The 18,140-nt window shown below is 48.5% G+C and overlaps 1 protein-coding gene and 1 long non-coding RNA gene across 2 annotated transcripts in view; one reads left to right on the forward strand and one right to left on the reverse strand.

Annotated features, from left to right (window-relative positions):
* Positions 1-6,550, forward strand: part of LOC139266031 (uncharacterized) — a 50,658-nt gene extending 44,108 nt beyond the window's left edge. Inside the window, exon 4 of the long non-coding RNA XR_011593674.1 lies at positions 6,495-6,550. This is a non-coding gene — a long non-coding RNA (uncharacterized lncRNA). The remainder of the gene's footprint in view (positions 1-6,494) is intronic.
* nadkb (NAD kinase b) overlaps positions 1-16,078 on the reverse strand; it is a 68,059-nt gene extending 51,981 nt beyond the window's left edge. Inside the window, exons 1-2 of the mRNA XM_070883807.1 lie at positions 15,967-16,078; positions 13,451-13,744 (exon numbers count right to left, since the gene is read on the reverse strand). Of these exons, the coding sequence (XP_070739908.1) occupies positions 13,451-13,737 (287 nt within the window). The 5' untranslated portion in view covers positions 13,738-13,744; positions 15,967-16,078. The remainder of the gene's footprint in view (positions 1-13,450; positions 13,745-15,966) is intronic.
* Between the last annotated feature and the right edge of the window lie 2,062 nt (positions 16,079-18,140).

Genomic DNA, 18,140 nt, shown 5'->3' on the forward strand with positions numbered 1-18,140 from the left:
AGACTGGGTCTTGTGTAACAAGAGAGGATTAATTAGCAATCTGGTTGTGCGAGGTCCCTTGGGGAAGAGTGACCATAATATGGCAGAATTCTTCATTAAGATGGAGAGTGATACAGTTAATTCAGAGATTAGGGTCCTGAACTTAAAGAAAGAAAACTTTGACGGTATGAGATGTGAATTGGCTAGGATAGACTGACAAAACGATACTTAAAGGGTTGACGGTGGATTGGCAATGGCAGACATTTAAAGATCACATGGATGAACTACAACAATTGTATATCCCTGTGTGGCGTAAAAATAAAAAAAGAGAAGGTGGCTCAACCGTGGCTAACAAGGGAAATTAGGGAATGTGTTAAATCCAAGGAAGAGGCATATAAATTGGCCAGAAAAAGCAAAGCAGAGGACTGGGAGAAATTTAGAAGTCAGCAGAGGAGGACTAAGTGTTTAATTAGGAGGGGGAAAATAGAGTATGAGAGTAAGCTTGCACGGAACATAAAAACTGACTGCAAAAGCTTCTATAGATATGTGAAGAGAAAAAGATTAGTGAAGACTTGCAGTCAGAATCAGGTGAATTCATAATGGGGAATAAGGAAATGGCAGACCAAATGAACAAATACTTTGGTTCGGTCTTCACTAAGGAAGACACGAATAACCTCCCGAAAATACTAGGAGACTGAGGGTCTAGCGAGAAGGGGGAACTGAGGGAAACCCTTATTAGTCAGGAAATGGTGTTCGGGAAATTGAAGGGACTGAAGGCCGATAAATCCCCAGGGCCCGATAAGTACTCTGGGATGCAGACTAAGTTGCCCTAGAAATAGTGGATGCATTGGTAGTCACTTTCCAACATTCCATAGAATCTGGATCAGTTCATATGGATTGTTGGGTAGCTAATGTAACCCCACTTTTTAAAAAAGGAAGAAAACAGAGAATTATAGACCGGTTAGCCAGACATCGGTGGTGGGAAAAATGCTGGAGTCAATGATTAAAGATGTAATAGCAGCACATTTGGAAAGCAGTGACAGGATCAGTCCAAGTCAGCATGGATTTATGAAAGGGAAATCATGCTCGACAAATCTTGAGAGTTTTTTGAGGATGTAACTAGTCGAGTGGCTAAGGGACAACCAGTAGATGTGATGTATTTGGACTTTCAAAAGGCTTTTGACAAGGTCCCACACAAGAGATTAGTGTGCATAATTAAGGCACATGGTAGTAAGGGTAATGTACTGACGTGGATAGAGAAATGGTTGGCAGACAGGAAGCAGAGTCGGGAATAAACAGATCCTTTTCAGAATGGCAGGCAGTGACTAGTGGGGTGCCACAGGGTTCAGTGCTGGGACCCCAGCTATTTACAATATACAATGATTTAGATGAAGGAATTGAGTGTAATATATCTCCAAGTTTGCAGATGACAATAAGCTGGGTGGTGGTGTGAGCTGTGAGGAGGATGCTAAGAGGCTGCAGGGTAACCTGGACAGGCTAGGTGAGTGGGCAAATGCATGGCAGATGCAGTATAATGTGGATAAATCCACTTTGGTGGAAAAAACAGGAAGGCAGAATATTATTTGAATGGCGACAGATTAGGAAGAGAGGTGCAACGAGACATGGGTGTTCCTAGAACGGCGCAGTCCCGACCTGGACGCCCGTTTTTCGCACCACAAAGTGCGCCTAAAAAAACCCTCCAGATTTTCCAACTCCCTGTGCAGGTCCTCTGGCCCTCGGCGCAGCGCAGCAGGAGCTGTAGGGGGCGAAGCCAGTTCCCTGCGCCGAAAACAGTGCCGGGACCTCTGCACATGCGCGCTACAGTGGGCGTGCAAATGCAGTAGCTCTAGGCGCCCGAAACTGTGTGGGAGGGGCCCGAAGCACGCAGCCCCTAGCCCTGTCGAATGGCCTCACTGGGGTTGTGTGAATAAGGCTCCTCCCCCCGCCCCCAGACGGGACCAGACACCCGCTATCCCCCCCGCCCCCCGCCCCCGGACCGGACCCGACCCGACACCCGCTATCTCCCCAGACTGGATCTGATCTGACCTCCCTCTCCCACCCTCCCACCACCCCTCCCCCGACCCGACCCAACGCCACCTACCTGTAAATCTGGTGCTGGGGACGGGCCCTACCCGAAGTCTCGGGCCCGGCTCGTTCAGCCTCCCTCCCCCTTCTCCTCCTCCGCCCCCCCCCACAATCTCCTCTTTCCCCCCCCCCCCACAATCTCCTCTTTCCCCCCCCCCCCACAATCTCCTCTTTCCCCCCCCCCCCCACAATCTCCTCTTTCCCCCCCCCCCCCACAATCTCCTCTTTCCCCCCCCCCCACAATCTCCTCTCCCCACCCCCCCCCACAATCTCCTCTCCCCACCCCCCCCCACAATCTCCTCTCTCCCCTCCCCCCCACAATCTCCTCTCCCCCCCCCCCACAATCTCCTCTCCCCTCCCCCCCACAATCTCCCCTCCCCCCCACAATCTCCTCTCTCCCCTCCCCCCCCCCACAATCTCCTCTCCCCCCCCCCCACAATCTCCTCTCCCCCCCCCCCACAATCTCCTCTCCCCCCCCCCACAATCTCCTCTCCCCCCCCCCCACAATCTCCTCTCTCCCCCCCCCACAATTTCCTCTCTCCCCCCCCCACAATCTCCTCTCTTCCCCCCCCCCACAATCTCCTCTCTTCCCCCCCCCCACAATCTCCTCTCTTCCCCCCCCCCACAATCTCCTCTCTTCCCCCCCCCCCACAATCTCCTCTCCCGCCCCCCCCACAATCTCCTCTCCCGCCCCCCCCCACAATCTCCTCTCCCGCCCCCCCCCACAATCTCCTCTCCCGCCCCCCCCCACAATCTCCTCTCCCCCCCCCACAATCTCCTCTCCCCCCCCCCCCCACAATCTCCTCTCCCCCCCCCACAATCTCCTCTCCCCCCCCCCCCCACAATCTCCTCTCCCCCCCCCCCCACAATCTCCTTTCTCCCCATCCCTCCCCACAATCTCCTTTCTCCCCCATCCCTCCCCCAATCTCCTTTCTCCCCCATCCCTCCCCCAATCTCCTTTCTCCCCCATCCCTCCCCCAATCTCCTTTCTCCCCATCCCTCCCCCAATCTCCTTTCTCCCCATCCCTCCCCCAATCTCCTTTCTCCCCCATCCCTCCCCCAATCTCCTTTCTCCCCCATCCCTCCCCCAATCTCCTTTCTCCCCATCCCTCCCCCAATCTCCTTTCTCCCCCATCCCTCCCCCAATCTCCTTTCTCCCCCATCCCTCCCCCAATCTCCTTTCTCCCCCATCCCTCCCCCAATCTCCTTTCTCCCCCATCCCTCCCTCACTCCTCGCTGTCAGAAACACAGACACTGAGACAGAGAATGAGAGACACACAGACAGACAGATAGAGACACTGACAGAGACACACTGAGGGGGGCATCCCAGCACGCTGTTGGAGGGTTCCCGATGCTGCAGTCGGTAAGTAGAAAATGTTTTATTTATTGATTTTTTAAAAATTATTTCTTATTAATTTTTTTTGATTGATTTATTGGTTGATTTATTGATGTATTTATCATTTATTATTGATGATGGCTCCTTATTTGTAAAACTGAAGTGTTTAATGTTTGTAAACTTCCCTTTAAACATCCCCCCCACCATTCCCTACGCCTGATTTTCTAAAGTGTAGACAAGGTTTTTTCAAGCGTACAAAAATCTTCACTTACTCCATTCTAAGTTAGTTTGGAGTAAGTTTTCACTGACGAAACTTTGAAAACAGGCATAAGTGGCCGGACACGCCCCCTTTTGAAAAAAAAAATTCTGTTCCAAAGTGAAACTGTTCTAACTGACTAGAACTGGAGCAAATTAAATGACGAGAATTCCAATTTCTAAGATATTCCATTCTACACCAGTTGCTCCTAAAAATCAGGAGCAAATCATGTGGAAACTTGGGGCCATTGTGTTCAGTTTTGGTCTCCTAATCTGAGGAAGGACATTCTTGCTACTGAGGGAGTGCAGCGAAGGTTCACCAGACATGGGAAGACTGACATATGAGGAGAGACTGATCGACTGGGCCTGTATTCACTGGAGTTCAGAAGAATGAGAGGGGAGCTCATAGAAACATCTAAAATTCTGATGGGACTGGACAGGTTAGATGCAGGAAGAATATTCCCGATGTTGGGGAAGTCCAGAACCAGGGGTCATAGTCTAAGGATAAGGGGTAAGCCATTTAGGACCGAGATGAGGAGAAACTTCTTCACTCAGAGTTGTTAACCTGTGGAATTCCCTACCGCAGAGAGTTGTCGATGCCAGTTCGTTAGATATATTCAAGAGGGAGTTAGATATGACACTTTCGGCTAAAGAGATCAAGGGGTATGGAAAGAAAGTGGGAAAAGGGTACTGAGGTGAATGATCAGCCATGATCTTATTGAATGGTGGTGCAGGCTCGAAGGGGCGAGTGGCCTACTCCTGCACGTAGTTTCTATGAGACCAAGCTCTGCTGCATGGACCTTGTGCACACACATGCTCCTACTATCCATTGATCACAGTGCTGGCTGGCCTGTGCTGCCCCTGGGCCCTCACCTCTTCTGGGCCCCGATCAAAAATGGAGCAGTCAGTAACAGGACATCAATTAGTCTCCTCTTATCTTGGAGACATCAAATATCAACACAGTTATTTGAAATATCAAAACATTAAACTCCAAGCTAGTTGAAGGGTTATCATCAACAGAAACTAACGCCAACTAACAGAATGAACATGATTCAGTCGGGATGTGAACAACAGCAGAATCCAACCCCTGCTGTCACTTGTTGGGACCTTAGGCCGTCGCAAAGCGCTTTACAGCCAATGACGTATTTTTTTTTTTCACTGTTGTAATGTACGAAACGTGGCAGCCAATCTGCGCACAGCAAGCTCCCACAAACAATGTGATAATGACTAGATAATCTGTTTCAGTGATGTTGATTGAGGGACAAATATTGGCCAGGACACCAGGGAAAATGCCACAGCTCTACTTTGAACAGTGTCATGGGATCTTTAACATCCACACGAGGCGGTGGGGCAAATGGTGCCTCGGTTTAACATTTCATCTGAAGGACGGCACCTCAAGCAGTGCAGCACTCCCCAATACTGCACGGGTATCAGCCTAGATTTTGTGCTCAAATCTCTGGAGTGGGACTTGAACCTACAACTACTGGCTCAGAGTGCTCCCAACTTCCATGGAGTGAGGCAGCACATGCATCATTATATTTTGACGCAGAATTGTCCAACTCAGCAGAAACCAGAAAACTTCTTTGAATGGGGCCATACTTACTCAGCTTATCCGGTGGCTGCCCTACCACATTTATGGATCGCACCCCTGCTCCACACCAGCCTAAAGGCACAGACACTCACTAGGGTAGAGTCTAGCACCACCTCGCCATTCGTCCCATGGGCGCTGACCAACAAGGATCACAGCTGAAGTCGACAGTTCTCAGCTGGCAGCGCACAAATATACTGCTCAGGTCAGTGATTCCTCTTCCCTTCCTTCCTTCCTTCCCCTTTCGTGCCCACCCAGTGCCTCCCACTCCCATCCGAGTGAGATCAGCCAGCTCAGTGGAGACTGGGAATAGAGTCCAGGACCACCTGGCTTCCTACAACAATGACTACATGCCAAAAGTACTTGAGCAAAATACTGCAGCTGCTGAAAATCTGAAATAAAAACGTTTCAGGTCAATGACCTTTTGTCAGAACTAGGAAAAGTTAAAGATCTCTAATTTTTTCCAGTTCTGAAGGTCAAAAATCTTTAATGAAATGTCAACTTTTGTTTTTCTCTCTCTGAACTGCTAAGTGTTTCCAGCATTTTCTATTTTTACATCAAAACTACATTGTTGACTGTAAAACGCTTTGGGTTGTCCCAAGGCCGTGAAAGGCGCTACAGAAATGCAAGTTCTTTCTTTCTGTACGGCTTTATGGCACATTAGACAATGATTTTACCCATTAGGACAGCTTTGAAAGCATGAGCCCCTAATTAGTAAAACAGGCAGATTGGTAAAGGACATCCGATATCACCACGTGGCAATATTCCACTCCAGCAACATCATGAACGTGCTGTGGGGAGCACTTGATGTTCATGCAGTCAATGGTGGAGTAGAAACTTGGGAGTACAGCAGGGCAGGGGGAACAAAAACACACACACAAATCTGGCTTTAGATTATAATTTTAATTGAGATTAAAAAAAGGAACACTCAATTTTAAATTAGAAACAGAGCTTCTATGTAAACACACAGTGGCTCTGCCAGCATTTGAAAGAAGAAGATAGTTTAATGTTTTAAACACAAAGGGACGATTGGCCAATGTTTCAACCTGTCTCCTCAAATGCTGGTAAGACAATGTATTTCCAGTAGTAAGTTTTTTTTTTAAAAACTTGCATTTATATGACATGTTATTTCATTGAAACATCACACTGCTTTTGAACCATTGACAATGGCTCTAACCAGCAGTTCTAAAGCACGAAGCGTGGTTGGAAGGACAGGCAATGCTGAGCCTTGCGTTTTTTTTTTACTTGCAGCTGGACAGGCAGACAATGCTTCGGTTTAACATCGCAGGCAACCAATAATGCAGCACTCCCTCGGTGAGTCAACCTGGATTGTGTGCTCATAGACTTAAGTGCTGCATGAACGGATAAAAATCCTAATTCAGAGGCAAAGGATATTATTACCTGAGCCAAGCTGATATATAAGGTCAAGCTTTATGTAATATTGGGGGGGGGCGGGCGGTGAAGGAGCAAGAAAAAAAAAATTGGTTCTGCTTATTTAGACTGCAACCCTATCATTGTCGTCATAAGATACTAATGTGTGAATTCTTAGAGCGAATAGTCTCGCACTGCTTGGTTCCAACATTGGTTGAAATATAAATCCAATGGACTCTTCAACCCGTGGACAGGTTTTAAAATCTGCCTTGGAATTGATTTCAATGTTGATCAATATTACCGCTAATTTTCTCTTTGGGCACGCAGCTCATTCAAATTATGACGCTGTTGAGCGGTCTGTGCGGGACCTCCAGATCACTACGCAGCTTAACAGGAACATTGATGTTGATACTGCAATACCCTGGTCAGCATTACCTAAACATTGCGCTTTTAACTGCTGAGAGAGCGGCTCTGCACAAGAATTTAATTACACAAGCAGAGGGGGAGAATTACAGTTTGAACCAGAGCGGACAGCTGGAGTACGTTGAACCACCCCATGCAGCTTTTAGTTTTAGTCACAGGCTGTAGAGTCAATGGAGCAAGGGGTGCCATAGGACCCCATGGGGCAAGAAAAGGGTGCTGGCTGTCCACGGAGGGGGGAGGGTCACAGTACAGAAAGAGAGCATCCGGCCCACTGTGCCTGTGCCAGCTCTTCGAAAGAGCTATCCAAGTAGTTCCACTCCCCCTGCTCTTTCCCCATGGCCCTGCATTTTTTTCCTTTCAAGTACAGAGCCAATGCCCCTTTTAAATTACTACTGAAGCCGCTTCTACCACCCTCTCAGGCAGTGCATTCCAGATCACAACAACTCGTTGCGTAAAAATAAATTCTCTTGCCAATCTCCCCTGTGGTTCTTTCGCCTGTTACCTTACATTTGTGTCCTCGGTTTACCAACCTCCTGTCGGTGGAGTTTCTCATTTTGTCTAACAAAACCCCTCTTAACTTTGAATACATTTATTAAACCTGCCCTTCTCCAAGCAGAACAATCACAGTTTCTCTCATCTCACCACACCATTTTGGCAAATCTCCTCTGGACCCTCTCCAAGACTACAATGCTGGCCGTTCCTCATGAAGGTTACAGGATGTCCCCAAGAGGTCAGAGTGCTGGATGTCCTGAGGGTAGGGGAGGTCAGTCGTCGGGAAAATGCTAGAATCTATTATTAGGAATGTGCTAACAGGGAACTTAGAAAATCATGATGTTTCAGCAGAGACAACACAGATTTATGAAAGGAAAATTGTGTTTGACAAATTAGAGTTTTTTGAGGTAGTATCGAGCAGGATGGATAAGGGGAAACCAGTGGATGTAGTGTACTTGGATTTCCAAAAAGCATTCGATAAGATGTCACACAAGAGGTTATTACACAAAATTAGGGGTCGTGGGAATGGGGGTGATAGAGTCGCATGGATTGAGGATTGATGAACGGACAGAAAATAGTAGGAATAAGTGGGTCATTTTCAGGTTGACAGATTGTAACTACTGGGGTGCCGCAAGGATCGGTGCTTGGGCTCCACCTATTCACCTGTATGAATCAGAGACATGGACGATGTACAGAAGACACCTCAAGTCACTGGAGATATATCACCAACGATGTCTCCGCAAGATCCTGCGAATCCCCTGGGAGGACAGGTGCACCAACATCAGTGTCCTCGCTCACGCTAACATCCCCAGCATTGAAGCATTGACCACACTCGATCAACTTCGCTGGGCAGGCCACATAGTTCGCATGCCAGACACGAGACTCCCTAAGCAATTGCTCTATGCGGAGCTCCGTCACGGCAAACGAGCCAAAGGTGGACAGCGGAAATGTTACAAGGACACCCTCAAAGCCTCCCTGGTAAAGTGCGACATCACCAGTGACACCTGGGAGTCCCTGGACGAAGAGTGCCCCAAGTGGATAAAGTGCATCCGGGAGGGCGTTGAGCTCTTCGAATCTCAACTCTGCGAGCGTGTGGGGGTCAGGCGCAGGCAGCGGAAGGAGCGTGCGACAAATCAGTCCCACCCCCCACTCCCCTTCCTCTGACTAATGTCTGTCCCACCTGTGATAGGTTCTGTGACTCTCGTATTGGACTGTTCAGCCACCAAAGGACTCACTTTAGGAGTGGAGGCAAGTCTTCCTCGATTCTGAGGGACTGCCTATGATGATGATTCACAATTGAAATCAATGACTTAGATGAGGGAACTGAGTTTGCTGACAAAGTTAGGTGGGAAAGTAAGCTGTGAGGAGGACGCAAAGGGACATATAGGTTAATTGTGTGGGCAAGAATACGGCAAATGGAATATAATGTGGAGAAGTGTGAAGTTATCCACTCTGGTAGGAAAAATAGAAAAGCAGAATTTTTTTTTAATGGAAAGATACAGGGAAATGTTGGTATTCAGAGGGATCTGGGTGTCTTGTCATGAGGGATGAGGACAGGAAGAATTTCGGGAGCTAGGAAGAAAATTAAAGTGTAGGACCTCATAGATAGTAATCTCCATGTTACTACCAGTTCCATGTGCTAATGAGTACAAGAATAGAAGGATAGAGAGGATAGAGAGGATGAACACATGGCTGGAAAATTGGTGTAGGAGGGAGGACTTTAAATTCTTGAGGCATTGGGACCGCTTCTGGGAGAAATGGGACCTGTACAAAATCAGATGAGTTGCACCTCAACAGCGCCTGGACCAATATTGTCACTGGGAGTTTTGCTAGTGCTGTTGGGGAGAGTTTAAACTAGCTTGGCAGGGGGATGGAAACCTGAGAACGAATTCAAAAGGGAAGGAAGTAAAGCAGAAGTTGGATACCAAGAATCTAGAAAGTGAATCTGTAAGACAGGAAACAGGGCTTTGTATGTAGTAAGCAAGGAGGCTTCCTGTGCTGAATGGTGTATACTTTAATGCAAGGAGTATAGCGAATAAGGGGGATGAGCTAAGAGCACAGGTAGACACTTGGGAGTAGGACATTATAGCCATTACAGAAACATGGCTGAAAGAGGGGCAGGTTTGGCAGATCAATACTCCTGGTGACAGGATTTTTAGACAAGATAGAGAGGGGGGTAAAAGGGTTGGGGGGGGTTGCGGTACTGATTAAAGAAACTATTACAGCGGTGAGGAGGGATGATATGTTAGAGGGATCATCAACTAAGGCCATATGGGTCGAATTGAAAAATAAAAAAGGGGGAAATCACACTGCTGGGAGTGTATTATAGACCCTCAAACAGTGGGAGGGAGATAGAGGAGCAAATATGTAGGCAAATTGCGGTGAAGTCTAAAAACCATAGGGTAGTAATAGTAAGGGATTTTAACCATCCAAATATTGATTGGGACAAATTTAGTGTGAAGGGTATAGAGGGTGCGGTATTCTTGAAATGCATTCAAGAGAACTTTTTTTAAGTCAGTATGTAGCAAGCCCAACACGAGAGGGGGCAGGCTTGGATTTAGATTTGGGGAATGAAGCTGGGCAGGTTGAAGGGGTATTAGTGGGGGAGCATTTGGGTGCCAGTGACCATAATTCAGTCACATTCAAGTTGGTTATGGATAAGGACAAGAATAGGCCTGGAATAAAAGTTCAAAATTGGAGAAAAGCTAATTTTGCTAAGTTAAGGAGTGATTTGGCCATGGTGGAGTAGAAACCGCTACTTGTGGGTAAATCCGTGGAACAGTGGGAGGCATTCAAGGAGGAGATCCGAAAGGTTCAGGACAAACATGTGCCCTTAAAGAAAAAGGCTGGGAAAACTAATTCTAGAGCCCCCTGGATGTCTGGGGACTTACAGGGGAGGATTAAGAAAAAAAGGGATGCTTATGTCACATATCAACGACTAAATACTTTAGAATTTTGAAAGGAATATAGAAAGTTAAGAGGCAAAATTAAAAAGGATATTAGGAATAAGAGAGAGCATGAGAAATTCCCTTGGCCAGTAAAATTAAGGAAAACTCTAAGATGTTCTATAAATATATTAAAAGTAAGAGGGTAACTAAGGAAAGGGTAGAGCCTATTAGGGACCACGAGGGTAGTCTTTGTGTGGAGGCGGAAGATGTTGGGAGGGTTCTTAATGAATGCTTTGCATCTGTTTTCACAAAGGGAAGAGAAAATGCAGCTACTGCTTTAGAGGAGCAGTGTGATATTCTGGATGAAATAAATACAGTGAGAGGGGAAGTATTAAGGGATTTAGCAACTTTGAAAGTAGCTAAGTCCCCAGGTTCGGATGAAATGCATCCCAGGTTGTTGAGCGAAGTAAAAGAGGAAATAGCAGAGGCCTTGACCATCATTTTCTTTGGATATGGGCATGGTGCCGGAGGATTGCTAATGTAGTACCCTTGTTTAAGAAGGGAAAAAGGGATAGGCCGAGTAATTACAGGCCTGTCAGCCCAACGTCAGTGGTAGGAAAATTATTGGAAAAAATCCTGAGAGGATAAATCTGCATTTGGATAGGCAAGGATTAATTAGGGAAAGTCAGCACGGATTTGTTAAGGGAAGATCGTGTTTGACTAAAGTGATGGAATTTTTTGAGGAGGTAACCAAGAGGGTTGATGAGGGTGGTGCATACGATGTAGTATACATGGACTTTAGCAAGACTTTTGATAAGGTCTCGCATGGTAGACTGGTCATGAAGGTTAAAGCCCATGGGATCCAAGGCAAAGTGGCAAGTTGGATCCAAAATTGGCTTGGAGGTCGGAAGCAAAGGGTAACGATTGACGGATGTTCTTGTGACTGGAAGGATGTTTCCAGTGGGGTTCCGCAGGGCTCAGTACTGGGTCCCTTGCTTTTTGTGGTATACATCAACGATTTAGATTTGAATATAGGGAGTATGATTAAGAAGTTTGCAGACGACACTAAAATCGGCTGTGTGGTTGATAATGAAGGAAGTAATGGGCTGCAGAAGGATATCAATCTACTGGTCAGGTGGCCAGAGCAGTAGCAAATGGAATTTCATTCAGAGAAGTGTCAGATGATGCACTTTGTGAGGGCTAATAAGGAAAGGGTATACACATTAAGCGGTCGGCCACGTAATAGTGTAGATGAACAAAAGGACCTTGGATGCTTGTCCATAGATCCCTGAAAGTAGCAGGCCAGGTGGATAAGGTGGTTAAGAAGGCATACGGAATGTTTGCCTTTATTGGCCAAGGCACAGAATATAAGAGCAGGGAGGTTATGCTTAAATTGTATAATACTTTAGTTAGGCCACAGCTGGAGTACTGCGTGCAGTTCTGGTCGCCGTATTATAGGAAGGACGTGATTGCACTAGAGGGTGCAGAGGAGATTTACTAGGATGTTGCCTGGAATGGAAAATCTTAGTTATGAGGACAGATTGGATAGGCTGGGTTTGTTCTCATTGGAACAGAGGTTGAGAGAACTCATTGAGGTGCACAAAATATTGAGGGCTCTGGACATAGTGGATAGTAAGGGTCTAATTCCACCGTTGGAGGGGGCTATTACGAGGGAGCATAGTCTTAAGGTGGTTGGTGGAAGGTTTAGAGGGGATTTGAGGGGGGCTTCTTTATGCAGAGGATTGTGGGGATCTGGAACTCGCTGCCTGGAAGAGTGGTGGATGCAGAAACTGTCACCACTTTTAAGAGGTGGTGGGATGGGCACTTAAAGTGCAGTAACCTGCAGGGTTACGGATCTAGAGCTGGTAATTGGGATTAGACTAGATGACCTTTTGTTGGTCAGCACAGATATAATGGTAAGTACTGCAGGGAATAGAATACGGCCAGGGTGATCTCCTGGACTAGTTTCGATCGCCTGGATGGGTCGGAGTGGAATTTTCCCAGATTTTTTTCTCCCTAAATTGGCCTGGGTTTTTATCTGTTTTTTTCCTCTCCCAGGAGATCACATGGCTTCGGTTGGGGTGAAGTGTAGATATTTTCAGTATAAGGGGTGTTGCAGTGGTGTGGAGCGGACTGGTTGGGCTAGGTGCTCTTTGCCTTTCCATCATTGTTCATGGGTTTGTATGTAACCTTTAGAGCTGCTGACGAAGAGCCGTGCGGCTCTTTGTCAGCCGGCGCAGACACGATGGGCCGAAATTGCCTCCTTCTGCTATGTAAATTGCTATGTTTCTATGTTTGTAAATCAAATTAACATACAGGTCTAGCAAGAAATTTGGAAAGCAAATGTTATGTTAGCCTTTATTACAAAGGGATTGAAGTACAAGAGTACAGAAGTCTTACCACAGATGTATAGGGACCTGGTAAGACCACACCTGGATGACTGTGTACAGATTTGGTCTCCTTCCCCAGGAAGGATATACTTGCCTTACACGGAGTGCAATGAAGGTTCACTCGACTGACTCCTGTGAGGGGGGTGAGGGGGAGAAATTGTCCTACGAGGAGAGATTGAGTAGACTAAGTCTATATTCCCTAGAGGTTACAAGAGCGAGAGGTGATCTAATTGAAATATATAACATTCTTAAGGGACTTGATAGGGGAGATGCTGGGAGGATATTTCCTCTGGCTATGGAGTCTAGAACCAAGGGTTACAGTCTCAGATTATAAGGACTGAAATGAAGAGAAATTTATTCACTCAAAGGGCTGTGAACCTTTGGAATTCTCTACCCCAGAGGGCTGTGGATTCTCAATCATTGAATATATTCAAGACAGGTGGCAAATAGATATTTGGATACGAAGGGAATCAAGGCATATGGAGATAGTGCAGGAAGGTCGATTTGAGGTAGAAGATCAGCCATAATCTTATTGAATGGAGGAACAGGCTCGAGGGGCCGAATGGCCTATTCCAGCTCCTATTTCGTATGTTATGTTCTAATGAGGGTACTGGCTATCCCCATGCAGGTACCATTACTGTACCTGTGTCCAACCTTTCGATGGGTCTTACTTTTCCGCGGCGATTTTTCTACCTGCTCCCGTCTCTTGGGCGACATTTGGTCCCGTTTCTTCGGTGATGAGTCAGAGTCCAGTTTCTGAGCGGCTTGCTCCGCCCTCTCCTCTCCCTTCTTGGATGAGCGCCCACATCGTGGATGATCCCATATCTCCTCACCAGGACAGGGCCTGCGCGCAGGCTCGGGCCCGGAATTGGAGGGGGTTGAGGATGTTTCTTCCCCATTCAGGGCGGTGGCCTTAACTTTTGTATCCATCGCACAACTGGGGAGGAACAAAATAAAAAATAATAAGTTAGTTACATTAAAATTGAAAGATGAAAATAATTACATTGGTATCTGCTTAATACATGTTGAACCTCCCTTATCCAGAACTTCCTTATCCGGAACCAACCCTTGTCCAGGACCATTCCCAGCCGCTCCGACATGAACAAACTGAAGTCCTTCCTCGCTGCCGACTCCCGCAATCGCTGGCCTGACCCCGCGATCTACCTCCCCTCCCCCCCCATATAATCTTTCTGCCGCACTCCCACCCCAATATCCCCTTGCTCAGTACCTGTGCCATCCAATTTAACGTGACCACCCCTCGTCTGGAAAAAATCCCTTATCCAGAACAAGCCAGGTACCGGATAAGGGAGGTTCAACCTGTACAACATATTCAAAATAGTTACATTACAATAAACATTGAAAATCAGCAAGCGTTTAACTTGGTGGTAGGATTTCTGCCTCTGGGTCAGAGGGTGAAGGGTTTGGAGCCCACTCCAGACAGCCCCAGTGATTGGAGACAGGAATTTTGACATCCAGCAGGTTACTTGCATGCGAACAAAGAGTGACTAGAGTCTCAGTGTTTGTATTCCTCCGTTGGGAGTCGCAAGGGTTGGATTCAAGCCTCACTCCAAACAGCTGGCGAGTGGAGATCAGTGCACTGGCAGTGAATTGATTCTCGATGGGTGCAGGTGACTCCATCTATTGTAAAGGGTTGATGGAGCTTTTCAACTTCGGTTAAAGCCCAGCTCGGAGAAGGTACTCCAAAGGAAAATACCCAAGGGGAAGGCAAAGGGAAACCACTTCTGCTATGCCTCTCTGGGAAATGGCTCAAGAATCGCACGCGTGAGTCTTGAGTTAGGGCCTGTCCTGGGACACAGCACTCTGATAAATATTTCAATTCTGGACATTAAATGTGTTTAAAATCACAAAACAGTGTTTATTTTACATTAAACTTATTGACATTAATGAACCGACCCACCCCCCAACCCAGCAATAACCGACCCATCGCAAAGATCGACCCTCACCCTCCCCCGTCCCCGCAATGACCGACCCTCACCTCCCCCCTCCCCGCAATGACCGACCCTCCCCTCTCCCCTCCCCGCAATGACCGACCCTCACCTCCCCCCTCCCCGCAATGACCGACCCTCACCTCCCCCCTCCCCGCAATGACCGACCCTCACCTCCCCCCTCCCCGCAATGACCGACCCTCACCTCCCCCCTCCCCGCAATGACCGACCTTCACCTCCCCCCTCCCCGCAATGACCGACCCTCACCTCCCCCCTCCCCGCAATGACCGACCCTCACCTCCCCCCTCCCCGCAATGACCGACCCTCACCTCCCCCCTCCCCGCAATGACCGACCCTCACCTCCCCCCTCCCCGCAATGACCGACCCTCACCTCCACCCTCCCCGCAATGACCGACCCTCACCTCCCCCCTCCCCGCAATGACCGACCCTCACCTCCCCCCTCCCCGCAATGACCGACCCTCACCTCCCCCCTCCCCGCATTGACCGACCCTCACCTCCCCCCTCCCCGCAATGACCGACCCTCACCTCCCCCCTCCCCGCAATGACCGACCCTCACCTCCCCCCTCCCCGCAATGACCGACCCTCACCTCCCCCCTCCCCGCAATGACCGACCCTCACCTCCCCCCTCCCCGCAATGATCGACCCTCACCAACCCCCCCCCCGCAATGATCGACCCTCGCCGCCCCCCTCCCCGCAATGACCGACCCTCACCAACTCCCCCCCCCCCCCGCAATGACCGACCCTCACCAACCCCCCCTCCCCGCAATGACCGACCCTCACCTCCCCCCTCCCCGCAATGACCGACCCTCGCCGCCCCCCTCCCCGCAATGACCGACCCTCACCAATCCCCCCCCCAATGATCGACCCTCGCCGCCCCCCTCCCCGCAATGACCGACCCTCACCTCCCCCCTCCCCGCAATGATCGACCCTCACCAACCCCCCCCCCGCAATGATCGACCCTCGCCGCCCCCCTCCCCGCAATGACCGACCCTCACCAACTCCCCCCCCCCCGCAATGACCGACCCTCACCAACCCCCCCTCCCCGCAATGACCGACCCTCACCTCCCCCCTCCCCGCAATGACCGACCCTCGCCGCCCCCCTCCCCGCAATGACCGACCCTCACCAATCCCCCCCCCAATGATCGACCCTCGCCGCCCCCCTCCCGCCAATGACCGACCCTCACTAACTGACCCGTAGCCGCCAGTTGCAGGGGGCGGGGAGGAGAGCGGATCCCGCGGCCCAGCACACTCGCTTTGTCTACCCTGCCTGCCAGCCGAACCTCCTTCACCTGCACACACTCCACTCGCCACAAACAGCCGCTCTCATTCGCCGCCGCGCCACCCAGGATACCCGCCCCGGATTGGTCGCAACATCGCCTTCCGCTTTGTGATTGGTTCACTCTGCCGTCAGTTAACGCTCAGACCAAGGAACAGTTGTCAATCAAAGAATCTTACAGCTGATTGGCCAGATTCATCACACGTGCCCCAGAGCACCAATCACCATGAGGCGTAACGAAGATGAATAAAGTGGGGGGGAAAATGATGATTTTACCATAGTTGAGGTAAATTTTCATTAAAAATCGCCTAGTTCACAATTAAATCAATAGATCTGGCATTAACGGAAATGCCGTTGAACAAATATTTTGTATCGCTCTTCATGATAGAAGACACTAAAAACATCCCAATAGTGGATAATCAAGGGGCTATAATGGGGGAGGAACTTAATACAATCACTATCACTCATGAAGTCGTACTCGGTAAAATAATGGGACTAAAGGCGGACAAGTCCCCTGGACCTAATGGCTTCCATCCTAAGGCCTTAAAAGAAGTGGCTGCAGAGATAGTGGATGCATTGGTTGTAATCTACCAAAATTACCTGGATTCTGGGGCGGTCCCAGCGGATTGGAAAACCACAAATGTAACGCCCCTATTTTTAAAAAGAGGCAGACAGAAAGCAGGAATCTATAGACCAGTTAGCCTAACATCTGTCGTTGGAAAAAAGCCGGAGTTCATTATTAAGGAAGCAGTAGCATCATAGGTGGTCCTTCGAACATGAGTTCACAGATGTTTCAACGAAGGACTCGATGTTCCAGTCCTGACCTCCAATTGGAAGGGTGGAAGATGCCTGTGCGTGGATTTTTTTAACGTGTGGTGACTGTTGCACATCAGCCACCACACGGGCTTAACAGAGCTCGGCCTTTATCCAGTGGCAAAGGTTAACCAGGACGTCTGGAGACCTGCTCTGCTGCACGGACCTAATGCGCACACATATCGCAGTGTGGGCAGGCCCGTGCTGCTCCTGTGTGCCCCCATCTAATGTGCACATGTAATGCATGGGAAATATACGTGACTCATGAGAGTGTTAAAAAATGAAACTTGTATCATGACAAACATAAAACACAACTTTCCTGTAAAATCTTTCTCATCAGCATGCTGGCCAATTTATTCCCCCCCTCCCACAGCTGCAATGGCAGATGGATAATCTGTCTGTCATGACGAGTCACTGCACTTACCAGAGCTGTCCACGTGTATCTGTTTTTCCCATGTTCGGAGCTTCACCAGTAATTTTTGTATCTCCTGAAATTCCGATTGCCTCACCCATTGCCATGCCATCCTTCTCCATCACCTCTCCGTTATCTACCTCCATGGAACTGTTCTCATGATTTTATTCCGATCTGTCTGAACGCAGCCAGAACATATAAATGCAACTTATCTTACAGCCCAAGGTGTATACAGCGGGGGACTCTGGAGGTGATGTGGTTGAAGCGGGAAGATAAACCATTGCTGGCGATGTTCTGGCTACTAACTAGTGCAGCACCAATGAAGTCTAGAGTCTCACCATTCTGCTCCTCAAAATTCAGCGGCCAAAATAAATGTTGGGTGGCTCCACAGAAGCAGGACATAAATTTTGGTCACAAATCATTGCAACCACTTGCTAATTTTGGCACCTATTAGTAACTATCAACAGTATTCATATAGCCCTTGTAGCATAAAAAACATCCCAAACTATATCATAGTTGGATGGAGGTCGCAGAATAGGAGAGAAGGGAAATAAAGATAGATGGAATGAAAAACAGGGGCTTAGCCAAGATGGGAGAGCTAGGAGAGGTGAGCAAAAGCTTGGTTTTGACAAAATAGTTAAAGGATGAAAAGAGAAGTGCAGAAGCAAAGAGGTTAAGGGAAGGAGTTCAAGAGAATGGGGCAAGGCAGATATGCAGAAGGCCAGAATCCAAAGACCAGAAAGTGGGTGATACTATGGAGAGTATTAGGGTTCTAAATTCAATGCATTGGTTGTAGGAAGATTAGCGAGGATGGAGGTGATGGGCAAGCAAGGCCAGGATACACACATCTGATTTCAACAGTTTG

The sequence above is a fragment of the Pristiophorus japonicus genome, chromosome 6 (assembly GCF_044704955.1).
Source record: "Pristiophorus japonicus isolate sPriJap1 chromosome 6, sPriJap1.hap1, whole genome shotgun sequence".
In the NCBI taxonomy this organism is placed as follows: Eukaryota; Metazoa; Chordata; class Chondrichthyes; family Pristiophoridae; genus Pristiophorus; species Pristiophorus japonicus.